The 15053-nt window shown below is 47.2% G+C and overlaps 1 protein-coding gene across 2 annotated transcripts in view; it reads left to right on the forward strand.

Annotated features, from left to right (window-relative positions):
- The window catches only part of RABGAP1 (RAB GTPase activating protein 1), a 65660-nt gene extending 51220 nt beyond the window's left edge, over positions 1-14440 (forward strand). For both annotated transcript variants that reach the window (XM_071574154.1, XM_071574155.1), the window contains 11 exons: positions 64-189; positions 670-813; positions 2350-2391; positions 2691-2819; positions 5548-5640; positions 6762-6872; positions 9433-9537; positions 9991-10074; positions 10862-10933; positions 11728-11925; positions 12717-14440. In XM_071574154.1, coding sequence (XP_071430255.1) covers positions 64-189; positions 670-813; positions 2350-2391; positions 2691-2819; positions 5548-5640; positions 6762-6872; positions 9433-9537; positions 9991-10074; positions 10862-10933; positions 11728-11925; positions 12717-12839 — 1227 coding nt within the window. In that variant the 3' untranslated portion in view covers positions 12840-14440. The remainder of the gene's footprint in view (positions 1-63; positions 190-669; positions 814-2349; positions 2392-2690; positions 2820-5547; positions 5641-6761; positions 6873-9432; positions 9538-9990; positions 10075-10861; positions 10934-11727; positions 11926-12716) is intronic.
- Positions 14441-15053: the final 613 nt, after the last annotated feature.

Here is a 15053-nt window from a genome sequence, read left to right on the forward strand (position 1 = left end):
GGAGGAGGGAGGTGCAGGCCTAGGAGCTGCTGGGGGGTGTCAGTGCCCTGTGTTTCCCCCCAGATGCCTGAGGAGCAAGCGTTCAGCGTGCTGGTCAAAATCATGTTCGACTACGGACTCAGGGAACTTTTCAAACAGAACTTTGAAGATTTGCACTGCAAGTTCTACCAGCTGGAGCGCCTCATGCAGGTGGGCTGGGCTGGGCTGGGCTGGGCTGGGCTGGGCTGGGCTGGGCTGGGGGCCTGCAGGGAACAGGCTGTGCCTGGGTGGGAACAGGGTTTGTCACCTCTCAGGAGAGATGCAGAGGTGGCTTTGCCCTGGGTGGGAACAGGGTTTGTCACCAATCAGTGGGGATGCAGAGGTGGCTTTGCCCTGGGTGGGAACAGGGTTTGTCACCAATCAGTGGGGATGCAGAGGTGGCTTTTCCATGCCAGGCAGCACTGGCTGGGCCCTGCCAAGGCAAATTTCAATGTCCCTGTGGGCATCCACACCTGGACAAGCCTTTGGCATCCTCAGGAAGCCCCTTGGCATGTCAGGCATGGTGGGTACCAAACCCTGCCTTGCTGCACTGATTATCACTCAACCTGTCTTACTTCTGTACTTTGGGATTTCAGCTGCAGTTCCAAATAGCCTGAATTAACTTTGAGTGTTTGTGTTTTTTATTGCCAGGAATACATTCCTGATCTGTATAACCACTTTCTGGACATCAGCCTTGAAGCACACATGTATGCTTCCCAGTGGTTCCTGACCCTCTTCACTGCAAAATTCCCTCTCTACATGGTCTTCCATATTATTGACTTGCTCCTCTGTGAGGTGTGTTGGAACTGGAGACTTGCACAGCTCCAGCTCTCGACAGTTTGTCACTCTCTGGGTTCAGGTCCTTGTCACTGTCAGTTCCCTCTGAGCACAACAGGTGACATTTGCATGTAGAAATGTTTTGTTTCTGCAAGGACAGAAGGTGTCAGCATTTCAAAGATACAAATTGGGAGTCAATATCTATAGAAAAGATTATACTCTCCTGTTTCCTGTAGCACTGTTGAATCTATGTGAGATGACTCTATACAGTGCCAATGGGATGAGAGTTAATTTACAAATAAGTGGATTGTTCTGTTCTTAAATTGTATTATGCACAATGATAACATTTTTTTCCTAGACTATTATTCCTTGGTGGCCATTGTGTATAAAATTGCCCAGCTAACACTCATGCTGGGCAACAAGCTTGGAGCTCTTTCTCCTGGAAAACTTGAAGTCTCTCTGTATTTCACAACATATATTTAGAGAGCAAAGATCTTTACATGGAGATTTTGTCTGCAGTCATTTTAGAACAGTGGATTTGGTGCTGTGCTGGTAAGTAGTGTAATTAGAGTCAGTGCTTATTAACATCAGTGAACAAATCCCATCTTGCTCTGAAGCATCCTTGGGTTTTTTAGTGATTTACTGGTTCCATTACACATCCCTTCTTCCTCAGATCTGCAGTTGTTCTGTGAAGTGGCAGATTTCCTGCATTTCCTTCCCTGAAGGGTTCCAGCATTCCTAAACCCCCTGGTCAATGTTCCTGCCCTCTCTCTGTGTCTGCTGCTTGCTTTGTCCATGTGCCAGTGCAATAGGAGGCAGCAGATGGGATGGAGAAATGGGTTCTGTTTGTTTAGAAACACATTTTCAATTCATAAATAGTAAATGTTCTCATAGGGAAGTTTTAAGGGGTTTTTATCATTTTAAAGTAACACTGAAAGAATCCTTTAGTGGGAAAAAGAAAGAACTGAGGTAAGATGAGCAAAGAGTCACGACTATCACAGGGACCCCTGGAGAAGGTTTGTGCTCCTGCTGACTGTGGGAACTGCTGGTATTTAACTGGACAATATAAATAAAACACTTTAAGGAGCAGTGGCAAAGTAGGTGCCATGGGACTCTGTTCTAAAGTGAGTCACTTTCTTCCTTGTGTCCCAAATTGTCCCAGGTTTTGAACACCAGAACTTGCTATACTGGTGTCTGTATTGCTGCATTTGACTGGGTGTTTTCAGAAGTTGCTGTAAGAAAATTAAAGTATCTTGAGCTGGCTAACTAGTCATTAAAACAAAATAAAGTGCACGACTGTGCCTTCATCACTTCAGAGTCCAAGACTGCTGAGGGGATAAGAAAACTGTGTTGATTGTTTTGCCCTCTCCAGTAAAGAGACTTTCCCAGTTGTTTGCAAAGCCATTCTCTGGGCCTTTGATTTAACATAGCACCTGGTTAATGTGTATCCTGGTTCTCCTTTTCACAGAAACAAGACAAACAACCCACCAAATAAATTCATATCCAAGCTTGTAAATACTGAGAAATTAATTTATTTTGTCTTTTTTTTTACAGGGAATAAGTGTTATCTTTAACGTTGCACTGGGATTATTAAAAGTGAGTACACAATGTGGTTTGTGCATCATTACCCACCATATAAAAAATTAAGATGCCTGTTACAAAAATATGGTATTTTTTGAGAAGCAAACAGCTCCTTGTGCTCCCTGTGCTGTGGTCTGGCATGTCCTGTGCAGCTCAGTGCTTTGGGAGGGGGAATAGAGGGTTGCAGAACTAGAAACAAACACTCTCTGCAGAAGGCTAAGAAGCAGTGATGCTCTTGGAGCTTTCCAGAACTGAGGCTGCTTTGTTGTCTCTGGGAATTCAGCTTGTCCTGGTGTTTCCTTCCCTGTGTCCAGACCACCAAGGATGATTTGTTACTGACTGACTTTGAGGGGGCCCTGAAGTTCTTCCGCGTGCAGCTGCCCAAGCGGTACCGCTCCGAGGAGAACGCCAAGAAGCTGATGGAGCTGGCCTGCAACATGAAGGTGAGAGGGGGTGGCACTGCAGGCCCCTCCCTGGGGCAGGGCTGGCTCCAGCTGCAGCCCACGGCCCAAATGCCAGTGCAGGTTCATTGGAGAGGGTTGTGTACATTGATTTTGAGACAGAGGCACTGGTGTGGTTCAGAGTGTCCTTTCTCCCTCAGATTCACCTTTGCAGCATCAGTGTGAAGTGCACAACTTCACAGCATGGGAACATCCAAGGCATCCTGGGAACTGGTGCAGCAGCAGTGTGGGTACCAGTATCCTGCACAGAGTTCAAGCATATCGTGTATGAAAATAGTGTAGAAATTATGGAATAATCAAGAATAAAGCTTGTTTAGCTCTCTGCTCTAATTTAGCATTAGCCACAGATTAAATGTTGCACAGGCATCTGGTTCAGATCTCTCAGGCACATGGTGTGGCTCTTGGGGATGCCCTGAGCAGGGTGAAGAGTTGGACTTGATGGTCCTTGTGGGTCCCTTTTAGCTCAGCATATTCTGTGACTGTGATAATAAGTACATTTGTCTCTTATGTTTCCAAATAGCAACTTGCTCCTTCTCCCACTGTGCCAAAACTCCCTGTGTTCCCAGTGCTGTGGGGAGTGGCACAAGCAGGCAGTCCCTGGGTGGACATGGCAGGGTTGTCCATGGCTTCCTGCAGAGCTGGGAGGTTTGGGGGATTAAAGGGCAGGTTGTGCAGGAAGCACAGGCAGCCCTCCTGTGCTGAACATTCCTGCATCACATCCCTGTGTGTGCCCCTGATGGATGTGCTGCACATTATCGCTTTCCTTGACCCAATATATAAGTCCTTTGCTGTCAGTAGAAATCTCCAGCTCTGTATCTCCAAGTGGTTTTTTGAGCAGAAAAGGGCCTGATGTCAAAATAAATAATTTATAGGAAGGGAGAAGTAGCCTGGGTAAGGCATTGTGATTAGGACAGCATTCTGCTGGAAAGGAGGTCAGGGAGGGATCAGCTGCAGACAACACCAGATTCTTAAAGTCACTCATCAATGTTGCCATCAAATCATGGAATCACAGAAAGGTGAAAGGGACCTTAAAGATCACCCAGTGCCACCCCTGCCATGGGCAGGGGCACCTCCCACTGTCCCAGGTTGCTCCAAGCCCTGTCCAGCCTGGCCTTGGACTCTCCCAGGGATGGGGCAGCCACGGCTGTTCTGGGCAACAAATGTTGGCAGAGTTATGTCAGCTGCCTCCTGTGCCCCTGAAAAACTGTGCTGGAACTTCAGGGCTCATTTCTGCTTTCTGTGACCACACAAAGCCAGAATCCTTCCCCAGGGCACAGGGCCCTCCAAGCCTGCAGTGCTCAGAACTGGTGACAGTGGCACATCTTCTCAGCATCACCTAAAAAGGCAAAACTGGCTTAATGCACTTGGAAAACAAGAAGACTATACAGGGGAGTGTCTGCCTTTCTCCCCTCTCTCATGGCTGGGGGCCTCACTTGTAGAAATCTAACCTTTACATAGGTGGGGATACTTTACAACTTGGGCAGTGTTTGACCAGAGGCAGAGCAGGGAAATAATCCACCCAAGTTACTGACTTCGTTGTCAGTGAAGGGTTAATCCTCTGGGTGGGTGTCTCGGTGCTTGGTAAGAATAACTCCTGCAGCTGTGATGTGGTTGGACACTGCAGGCAGATGGGGTGGCACCTCCAGAAATGCCATCCCAGGGGCTGAGGTGCTTCTGGTCAGCTCTCACTAGAGGGAGCCTGGCCACCAGGATTCTGCAGCTCCTCTGCAGGGAGGCTGTTCATGGTAAAACCAGAGATGAGAGAAACCAAACACCTGCCTGTCATTTATGCATGTAAAATTCAGCCTGTTTCTCAGACTAGGGTTTTTTAAAGAGGAAACCATGGCCAGTTATTGGGTTACTGAAATAATAGCAAAGGTTCTGTAGCAACTTAAAATGCTGGAGATTTCATTTAGATGCAACTTGCCTGTGAAATGCTCACAGTGTTCTTGGCATGGTCTGTGTTGCTGAACCCCTGCAGCACATGGCACAGGTGACACCAGGAGAGGTGCTGGTCAGGCCCTGTTACAGCTTCCCTCGTGTTCCCTGGCCTGGTAGGACCTGAGCCCTGGGCACAGACACTGAACTCAGCACCACCTTTCTGTCCCTTCTCACAGAAGGGGAAAGTGGGGCCCTGAGGGAGTCCCTGTGCTGGTGTTGGTGTCTGTGGGAGCCCAGGGCAGCAGAGGGCAGGGCTCACATGCCCCAGAGCTGCCACCTCTTTGCTGCTGAGCTTGAGTGACACCAGCAGAAATGTCAGCTGAGCCTCCACTTGCCCTTTCAGCATTTGCAGACTCATGTTAAAGTAAACCAAATACTTCTGCTTGATGGTAAATGTTACAGCCAAAGATGCCTCAGCATCAGGCCAGCTCAGAATTTAAACTTGGCTCATGAGTTGTGCTCTGCTGAGCCCTGCAGTGTGTGGAGCAGCAGAGCTGGGCAGCACCAGGGAGGAGCTGGGGCAGGATGCTCTGGATGCTTCTCAGAACCTTCCCTGTATCCACAAAGGGCTGAGGAGAGATGCTGCTGTTGTTATATTGAGTGGAACTGAGTTTGTGACCATCTCTGAGGGTCTGACAGCAGAACTGGGGGGGCAGGAGCTGTGCTCTGTACAGGACAGGAGATGCCTAAAGCTTGTACCATAACCCTGTGTGAGTTGTGTTCTTTTATTGATGTTCTGGGCAGGAACTAATGGGCTGCTTTAATTTAGATTAGCCAGAAGAAGCTGAAGAAATATGAAAAGGAATATCATACCATGAGAGAGCAGCAAGCTCAACAGGAGGATCCTATAGAAAGATTTGAGGTAACCTTTATCTTCTTCAGTCTGATTTAACACACAGGAAGTTCCTACTTTGACTCCTTTTTTCTTGAGCTGGTATTTTTTTGTGACCAATTTGGATGCAACAGGGGAATTGGCCCCATGAACATGAAGAGAATCTTTCTCTGTGTTGGCAACATTAATCAGGATAGGATGGGGTTGTTGTGAGCCCAGCTTTGTGCAAAAAATGAATAGTATGAATTTATACTTGGGCTTATAGAACTGTGCCAGTCGAGCCTGTTTGTAGCACTTGTGTGATGTGCTGATTGCACCAAAGCCCATGAACAGAGAGGAAATGCCTAATGAATTCCAGCTCTGCCTTCCATGATTACAGTCCTGCCTTTACTCCTCTCCCTAATTTCAAATGATGTATGTTACAGTAAGTGTATAATTTTATAAGTAGTTTGTTAATCAAATAAATATAATATGGGAATAAATTACACATAGAAAGTTGTCTATACATACATGTACTACAATAGCACATGCACATACATATAAATTTATGTATTTTAATCAGAAAAGTTTTGTGTAAAGTGTATCTGTTCATGTGCTGGGAGTTGTAACAGGAGGGAGAAAAGAGAGTGTTTTTCCCAGGACCCTCCTCTCTCACCTGTTTCCAGCATGCAAATTCTATTTTGAGCCCAGAAAGGCAGCACTTGTGGGAAGCTCCTGGCAAGGTATCACTGGTAGAATGATACCCCTCCTACTGCAGGCTTCAAAAACATTTCTGTAGCTCAACAAGTAAGAGCTGAGCAGAGTTATTTATCCCTGCTTTCTCCTCAAGGCTAATACTGCATTTGTGTTGTATTTGCCCTATGGCTGGTTTTGTCCTCACAGGGACTGTCACGCAGGTAGAGCTGTGTTTGCTCATGCTCAGGATCCAGGGCTGGCTCGTGTGTGTAGGCACAGCAAGCTCTGTGTTTTAGCACACCTGGGAGCCCTGTGTGCCCATCCCTCTGCCCTGTGCCCCTCTGCCCCGTGCCCCTCTGCCCCGTGCCCCTCTGCCCCGTGCCCCTCTGCCCCGTGCCCCTCTGTGCTGACCCCTCTGCCCCGTGCCCCTCTGCCCCGTGCCCCTCTGTGCTGACCTCTCTGTGCTGTGCCCACAGAGGGAGAACCGGCGCCTGCAAGAGGCCAACATGCGGCTGGAGCAGGAGAACGATGACCTGGCACACGAGCTGGTGACCAGCAAGATCGCGCTCAGGAAGGACCTGGACAACGTGAGACACATCTCTGTGCTCTCCAGTGCAGACAGGGGCTGGTTCCTGCCTACTGCTCTCACTGGAGAGGAGATACATGGAGTGGTTTTTGTTTGGGTGGGGCAGGATTCCTTCCTCCATGTCCTTGTTGCACACTCCTGGTCTGGCCTGTGGCACAGGATGGTGACTGAAACACTGCTCAGTGTGAGAAGCAGTCAGAGTCATCTGAGGGAGAGGGGAGGTTCTGAGCCTGCACTCAGTAGCTGCTTTCTCCTCTCTGTATGTTCAGAGAAGTCCAGCAGGAGCGAGGTCAAGTCTTGGGATTGTCACAGACACAGTAACATGGCTGCTGCATTCTGTTTTCCTGGCATTTTTATGACTATGGTTTTGCAGCAGACAGGCTTTGCAAAGGGCCTGATAAACTGCCTGAACAAGCCAGCCTGAGTCTGTCTGGCTCTGTGTGGATCAGGTTCCCAGGTACCTCAGGCAACTCTGGAAAAGCTGTTTTGGTTTCCACTTGGCTTGTTGGAATCTGCCCATGTGAACTCCCCATCCTGGGCTGTTCCGTTTCAGAAGAGCTCCAAGGAGGAAACTTCAGGTTCACTTTGTGTTACAGCAATTTTTTTTTCAGCTTGCTGTGACTTTCCCTTCCTTACACATTCATGTTTGGGAGGTTTGACTGGGATATGCTTATTCTTTTTTGACAGGACATGCAGAGACAGAAAGGTCCTGGCATTTCTAGCACATGGCAGGCTGGAACAGTCTGCCTGCTCAGGGAGGTGAGGGGAAGAGTTCAAGTGCTCATGTTTTGCCTTTCTTGTTCTGTACCAAGATAAGTGCATTTCTGAAATCTCAAAGGAAAGTGGCTTCTGAAAGTCATTCAGTGCAGGAGTTGACAGGCTCTAAAACGTTCTTGTATCTGCCTTGGAGAATTTAAGGTTTCCCACGGTCTCCTGGAAACTTGCTCTTGGAAAAACATCCCTGTCCTGGATGTTGATGCCAATGGGTGAACGTTGCTCTTGATGAGATTTGGTGTGTGACTTTCAGGCTGATTACATGTACTGCTCTTTGGTGACTCACAGAGCATGTTCAGGACCCAGGTTCTCACCACTCACTGGTGTGTTCACCTCCTCTTGCTTGGGCTTTTTCCCTGCATTCCTGAGGCTTCCAGAAAGCTCTACAGACTGCCCAGCACTGGCACTCAGGGGGTGGACTCCAGCAAAAATTATCCTGAAGGAGCTTTTTCTGTCAGTTTTTAACTGTTGTTTGTGCCTCCTTGGGCCTGTATGAGACACAGTTATACTTTTACATTGTTTTGTTTTAATGGAGAGCTGGGAGAGGAACAAAATTAGACAAAATCTTTGATTTGCCTCATTGGATATAGAATAGTCTGGTCTTCAGAGATGGTAAATGATGTTGGCAGCATTTGGGTTACCCCCAGGGAGGACACAGGGAGGTTTGATCCTGCTTTAGCACCCTGATTAATTCTTCTAATTGGATCCTGAAATAGTGAGTTTCATTCTGTCAGCCCAGTGTCCTGAAAGGAAAGTGCCAAAGGACATTGTTTAACACACCTTTTCTAATACATTCATGGCACGTCTGAAACCTGCAACTTAAAAGATCAAAGCAAAGCATTTGGAAATACAAGAATTTCCTTAATATCCTTTCACTAGACCAGAAAATAGGCTTCATATTTCTACTGTTGTTGGGCTCCCACATCCCAGTTTGCTTTAACTTTAAAACAGCTTAAAATCTGTCTATAATGAAAAGATGTTCTCTTTGCCTTTGCCATCTGTTTTAAAGGATCAGCAGGACTTTAAGGGACTAAAATTCACTTTTTGATTTTCTTCCTTTGAAGGGAATTGGTACAGCTACTTTCTGAAGATTTCATGTATCAGTTGAGTTATTGATCTATTTTTATGTAGAATCCATACAGCTGTTGGGAAGTGCTGTGTTGTGTCTGTGTGACAGCAAAAGGTGTCTTAACTTTGCAGAGTTTTTAGTGGTTCATAAGGAGGCTGAATTTTTTCAATAGTATTTCTTTCTTCTTGAAAAACTGCAGTACAAAGGGATTGTTGGTTTCTGGTGGGACATTTCTTTCCTTCAAGGAGGAAGGAGAGGGGCCTGACTCTTGTGTTGGCTTTGGCAGCTTTTTTATGCAGTATTTTCTGGGTGACACAACAGAGATGGTGTCACAGCCACTGGTTGGTGCCATGGAGTCCTGGGGGCTTTTTAAACGTTCTGGAGGCCTTTTGCATTAATTCTGTTTTCATTGCAAGGTTGAGTGTTTGCAAATTGAACTCAGACCTGAGCTGGTTATAGTCTTTTATTATCTGGCACATTGTGAGCTGTGCTGTGCCATCAAAATGTATTGGTCAAGTTCCAGTCTGGATGAGAACACACAACTTATTTCTGTTATTGGATTTCTTTGGACTCCAGGGTTTTTTTCAGAATAAAGTTGTATTGTTTTTAGTAACAATGAACCAAACCATAGTAAGACTGAAAGGGCTGCACTCCTGGCTCTGTCCTGGTGCAGGCACAGCAGGGCAGCCCTCGGGGCTGACTCCTCTCTGTGTTCCAGGCAGAGGAGAAGGCAGATGCCCTGAATAAGGAGCTGCTGATGACCAAACAGAAGCTGATCGATGCAGAGGAGGAGAAGAGGCGCCTGGAGGAAGAGTCTGCTCAGGTTGGGGCATTCCATTCCTGCCATTTCCGCTGTTCTGCACAGCACAGGAATGATAAAAATAAGCAGTGACAAGTGTGGGAAGGGCTCAGTGTTCTAAGTCATGTTTGCCCCTCTTGTGTGGTGCAAAGGACGTCAGCAGAGCAGGATTGGCACTTCCCTGCCAGGTGCTTCACAGGGAGGGGGCAGTTTTTAACTGGGAATCAGGGAGGCACAGGCTGTGCCAGCCATGCTGCACACAGAGGCAGCTCAGGACTCCCTGCCAGCACCTCCTCAGTGCTGCCTTCCCCTCACTGTTCCTCTGCTGTGCCCACCAAAGCCCAGCTCTGCCTTGCCTGTGGGGGGCTGAGCTGCTCATCAGGCCTCAGTGCAGGGCAGGGGCAGGAGGAAATACCACCTGGGTGTTCTTCAGACTACAACTCAATAAACCCTTCATTTTCCTTTTTTTCCCTGCAGCTGAAGGAAATGTGTCGTAGGGAACTAGACAAGGCAGAGTCAGAGATCAAGAAGAACAGCTCTATTATTGGTGACTACAAACAGGTGAGTACAACCTTGTGCTGTTGAGGTTTGCTATCAAAGTGCAAGACTTGCCCAGGTAGTTCAGATTTCTGCATTTGAGGAGACATTTTAGCTGTTCTGAATGGGAAGCCCAAAGTTGGTCCTGTGTTGTCTTTTTCTGAGATGCTGATATGGGTGGTCAGTCCTGTTTGCCCCTGCTGTGGGTATTTGTGGATCATCAGTCACCACAGCCTTGGTTACAGCCTGACCTCGTGCAAATGGGCTCCTGTGTATCAAAGGTTCCCCTCATTCCAAAAACAGTTCTCTCCCAGCTTCCCTTTTTCAATCAAATGGTAACACCACCTAAGAAATAAAAAAAGATGCCATTTTCCTTTCAAAGACTTCCTTTGGGTTTCAAGCTCCTGATCACAAGGTATCAAGGGAGCAAATTCATGTCTCTTTTTAGTGGGCCCATAACAGGTTTCAGAGAATGAATTACTTTTTTTACTACTCTGTCTTGACTGTTCTTTTAATACCAAAGGCAACAAAAAGAGCCATGTTATTCTTCACCTTTTCTGGCTCCTTTAGCAAGGCCAAACTGCCAATAACTTGTGTTGAGACTGCACCTTTTCCTGTGGGAGTAGAATATGTAGAGGATGGGAATATGTACAATAAGACAACTTAATGCAGCATCCCAGTTTTCCTGGCTTTCTAAGAGTCCTCAGACTATCCATGCTAATATTGCAGTAGCATTTCGTTGTGCTTTAGCATTCATTTGGGAGGAAATTTGCATTTATAAATGGTGTGGTAACATAATTTTGCTTGTCAGATTTGTTCCCAGCTGAGTGAACGACTGGAAAAGCAACAAACAGCAAATAAAGCTGAAATTGAGAAAATTCGGGTAAGAGACCAGATAGATGCACAGTCTCCAATGTCTCAGTCTCTTGGCAAAACCATGACAGCAAGCACACTATTTAATTACTAAAATGGTGGCTGAAGGAGAGTTCCTGTAGATAAAAGAGAGGGTTATAAGGGGGAGGTCTGGGAGAAAGGATGAGCAGCTGTCAGCCCACTCCTGCTGTCGTGGTTCCATGGTAATGCTGATGCTGGGCAATAATAACTGTTAATTTTTCTGAGGGCTCTTCTTTTTCTGGAAGAGATTCTCTGCCTGAGTTTTAGCTCAGAGTAACGTAGGGATGGGACAGAGCCCATCACTGCAGCAGAAAACACAGCAGTGTTTGCAGAGCCCGTGGGCTGGGGGTGGCAGGAGCTCCTGGTGACCCCTCTGGGGCTGAGCTGCTGGGCCGGGGCAGGGCTGGGGACGGAGCAGGGCTGGGGACGGAGCAGGGCTGGGGCCGGGGCAGGGGCAGGGCTGGGGACGGAGCAGGGCTGGGGACAGCAGGGTTGGGGACAGAGCAGGGCAGAGGACAGGGCAGGGCTGGGGTCGGGGCAGGGCTGGGGTCGGAGCAGGGCTGGGGACAGCAGGGTTGGGGACAGAGCAGGGCAGAGGACAGGGCAGGGCTGGGGTCGGAGCAGGGCTGGGGACAGCAGGGTTGGGGCCAGGGCAGGGCAGGGGACAGCAGGGCTGGGGCCAGGGCAGGGCTGGGGCCGGGGCAGGGCAGGGGACAGCAGGGCTGGGGCCAGGCTCTGCCTGCAGGCACAGTCCCACACTCACAGCCAGGTGTGTGTGTGCAGCAAAAGGTGGATGACTGCGAGCACTGCCGCGAGTTCTTCAGCAAGGAGGGCAGAGTGAGGGCGGCCAGCGCCGCCAAGGACGGGGCGGACGAGGACACGGACGAGGAGAAGGAGACGCTGAAGAACCAGCTGAGGGAGATGGAGCTGGAGCTGGCCCAGACCAAGCTGCAGCTTGTGGAGGCGGAATGTAAAATACAGGTAATGCTCTGGAGGTTGGTTTGTTGTCTGTACAGCGTGTCTGCATTCCTAGAAAATGTGTGTGGGAATTGTAGAGATTGGAACAGAGCCTGTTGGTTGAAACTGTAACCTGCTATTTCCTGCCTGGGTTATTTAACCAAACACTGGGGCTGAAACTTGGTGTATGCAGACAACGTAATTGAAATTGCATGAACTGTATTTACCAGCTACTCCAACTTGCAGACAGACATCTGCCTGTCTGCAGTGCAGCACTGCCTGCCTGAGCCTCTGCAACTGCCTGGAAGGGAGCCAGGCACTGACAGAGCACTGAATCATGCGCTCCTTTATCTTGCAATCAGTGCTAAATGAAGAACTAACGTGTGACAAATGTTAGACATGTTTCTTAAAACACGATTGCAAAGCACTCCAGGTAATTGAGGTATTTGTGTAAAACATGAGAACACTGTTCTTTCAGCCCGAACCTGGTGTGTCAGTGCTGCTTGTTGACAGAAAGGTACAGGTCTACTTCCTGTGGGAATAGCTGCTCCTCAGATGGGAGAGAATTACAGGGTTTGGATGTTCTGAAGAAAGGGGACTGTTTCACTGAGGGCAATGACACAAGTCTTGTTTTGCTTTTCAAAGCTTTTTTTTTCCTGTTCATCAGCTTGTTGTGCTGCTTTTAACTTATATAAGACTTGTTTGACTTCTAAAAGTGGCCAAGATATTGATGTCCCAGAGCCTTCTGAGATTAACTCCTATAACCTTGTGCTGTGGATGCATAACAATTAATGAAATTACTCTTGTGTTTGCAGGACTTGGAGCACCATTTGGGCCTGGCCCTGAATGAAGTACAAGCTGCAAAGAAAACGTGGTTCAACAGAACAATAAGCTCTATAAAAACAGTGACTGGAGTCCAAGGAAAAGAGACTTGTTGAAAAGCAGTTCTGTCAAACACACCTTTTAACACAACACCTTTTGTTGCCTTCCTTGGCCAGATGTTTAATTCTGTGACATGAGAGGACCAGAATGTAAATAAAATAGAAACACAGCATGTCAGGATTTCCATAGGTCAGAGATAAAGAGGATGGAAACACAGGAGAGGTTGTACTGCTAGTCTTGGGATGTTCATACTACTGATATTTAACAGGTGATGTAGCTAGACTGAGGCTCTTCAGAGAAACACTCCATTCTGCGTCTGGCTGGAGGCTTTTCACAGACTAGGTACGAGAACTTACCAAACCCTAATTGTTAAGTTTACATATGATAGGTTTTTTTACAGTTATAACCTTTTTTAATATTTTATTTGAAAGGAAAAGTGTCACTAACAGAGAAAATAAAAAAAAAAGAAAAAAAAGGGAAAAAGGAAAAAACGCAACAAAAAAGACAACTTTATCAAGAACTACATCAGTGCCAGAAAGCAGTCCCCAGAGGTAGGAAATGGAGAGTAGGAGGTGACATGTTTTGCTGTATGAATGGGGATGATTTCAGCATTCCTGTCGAGCAACCCCACTTTGTTTTAGTAGATGTAGCATCCATCTCTCTGTGTTTGGCATCTCTTTCTGTTACTAATCAATTCTATGCAACTCTGGGCTTTCTGGCATGGGCAGCCAGCCCGATCCCCCCGGGGTGGGACACTGGTGGCAGTGCGAGACAAGAATGCGAATTCCTGGCGAATTTCCGTTTCACTCGTGTCATATTGTTTGATCCACATATCAACGGCGTTCACCCCCAGGACTGCTAAAGTACCAATTATGTGGATGGTCTGACTTTGAACTGAGTCTGTCTGGGTTTTGTCAGGTTTTTGTTGTGTTTCCGTTCGTTTGTTTGTTTGTTTTTACCCGGCTGTAGCAGGGCCTTCTGCGGAGCTCCCCCGGAGCTTCCAGGTTTTAGTTTTGCACATAGGTGTGAATGGGACAAAGAAACAATAAACTGAGAGATAATGAGGCAAAAATCACAGCGTGGTGTAGCTGCGAGCGGCTCTGGCTGTCAGCTCTTCCCTGGGAGTGCCGAGGGGTGTAGGTCGTTCTTCACGCTCGATGCAGTTGCACTAACAGGTGCTAAACGTGCTTGGAGTCCTTATTCCTTGGATTGTATTGAGTTCTCACCAGAAAGCTGTAGAATGGAGTTTTGCACCTTGTAATTTTTTTAATTTATAATGGTTTGTGTTATGCTGAAGTATCTATTGCATCAGTGGATAAATTTTGTGTGCAGTGTGAGTATAAGCTGGTAATAAGAGGCACTGGTTTGTATATAAAGATATTTGGTTTATTTTGTATTTCTACCTTTTTCTTGTTTACTGTACTAATGCTGGCTAATGTACTCTGTAACTACAGGATAGAACATGCTATGTCCAAGCTTTTTTCCTTAACTGCAAACATTATCTCTATTGTTTAATACCAAAAAAATCCTGTAACTCCATCAATATTAGGTGCGTGGACATTGTGGTAGCATAGTTGCAGTGTGTATACTTTATGAATTGAAATATAAACTAGTAAAATTGTATAACTATTCTGTTGTTTCATTTCATTTGAACAGGGAGCTAATTAAATATTTTGCAATATAAAACTAATTCTCCTCTTGAAGTAGAAGCAGAAGCTCCTCCAAGACTGAAACTACAGTCATGCTGCAAAGGGCTTTGCTAAAAAAGACTGCATGTTCTGAGTGCTGCCAACACTGGTTTATGTAAGAAAACCCAGGGTTTGCTTTGAAAAAAGAAACTGCAAAAATGACCTTGTGCAGCTTGAGACTTGTGACTCAGTACTTCTCAAACATGTCCAATTTAGAACATTCTCTTTTTGCATGGCCCTCCAATTTCTGCTTGAATCTGCAAAGTAGATGTAGGCAAGCCCTGTTTATCACCATTGCTGGGGCCGAGGGTGGTCCCTGCCGCCCTCCCCAGGGTTCTGCAGCCACCCTGTGCCACCGGAGGGGGCACAGCTGGGGCAGCTCAGCCCCCCAGTCCGTGTTCTGCAGAGAGAACAGGGAGCAAACATGTTTTTCAGTCTCCAGAAGGGCTAAAGGTGACTCGGGACACAGCCCTGCTCCGGGAGGCTGCTCTGATGTCACTTTTCCAGCCCTACTTTAAGGGAATGGCATTGCACGGTCCCTGCTGCTTTGTCTTCCCCAGAGGGACATCCCTTGGTAAGGTC

Source organism: Pithys albifrons, chromosome 20, assembly GCF_047495875.1.
Source record: "Pithys albifrons albifrons isolate INPA30051 chromosome 20, PitAlb_v1, whole genome shotgun sequence".
NCBI classification, from domain to species: Eukaryota; Metazoa; Chordata; class Aves; order Passeriformes; family Thamnophilidae; genus Pithys; species Pithys albifrons.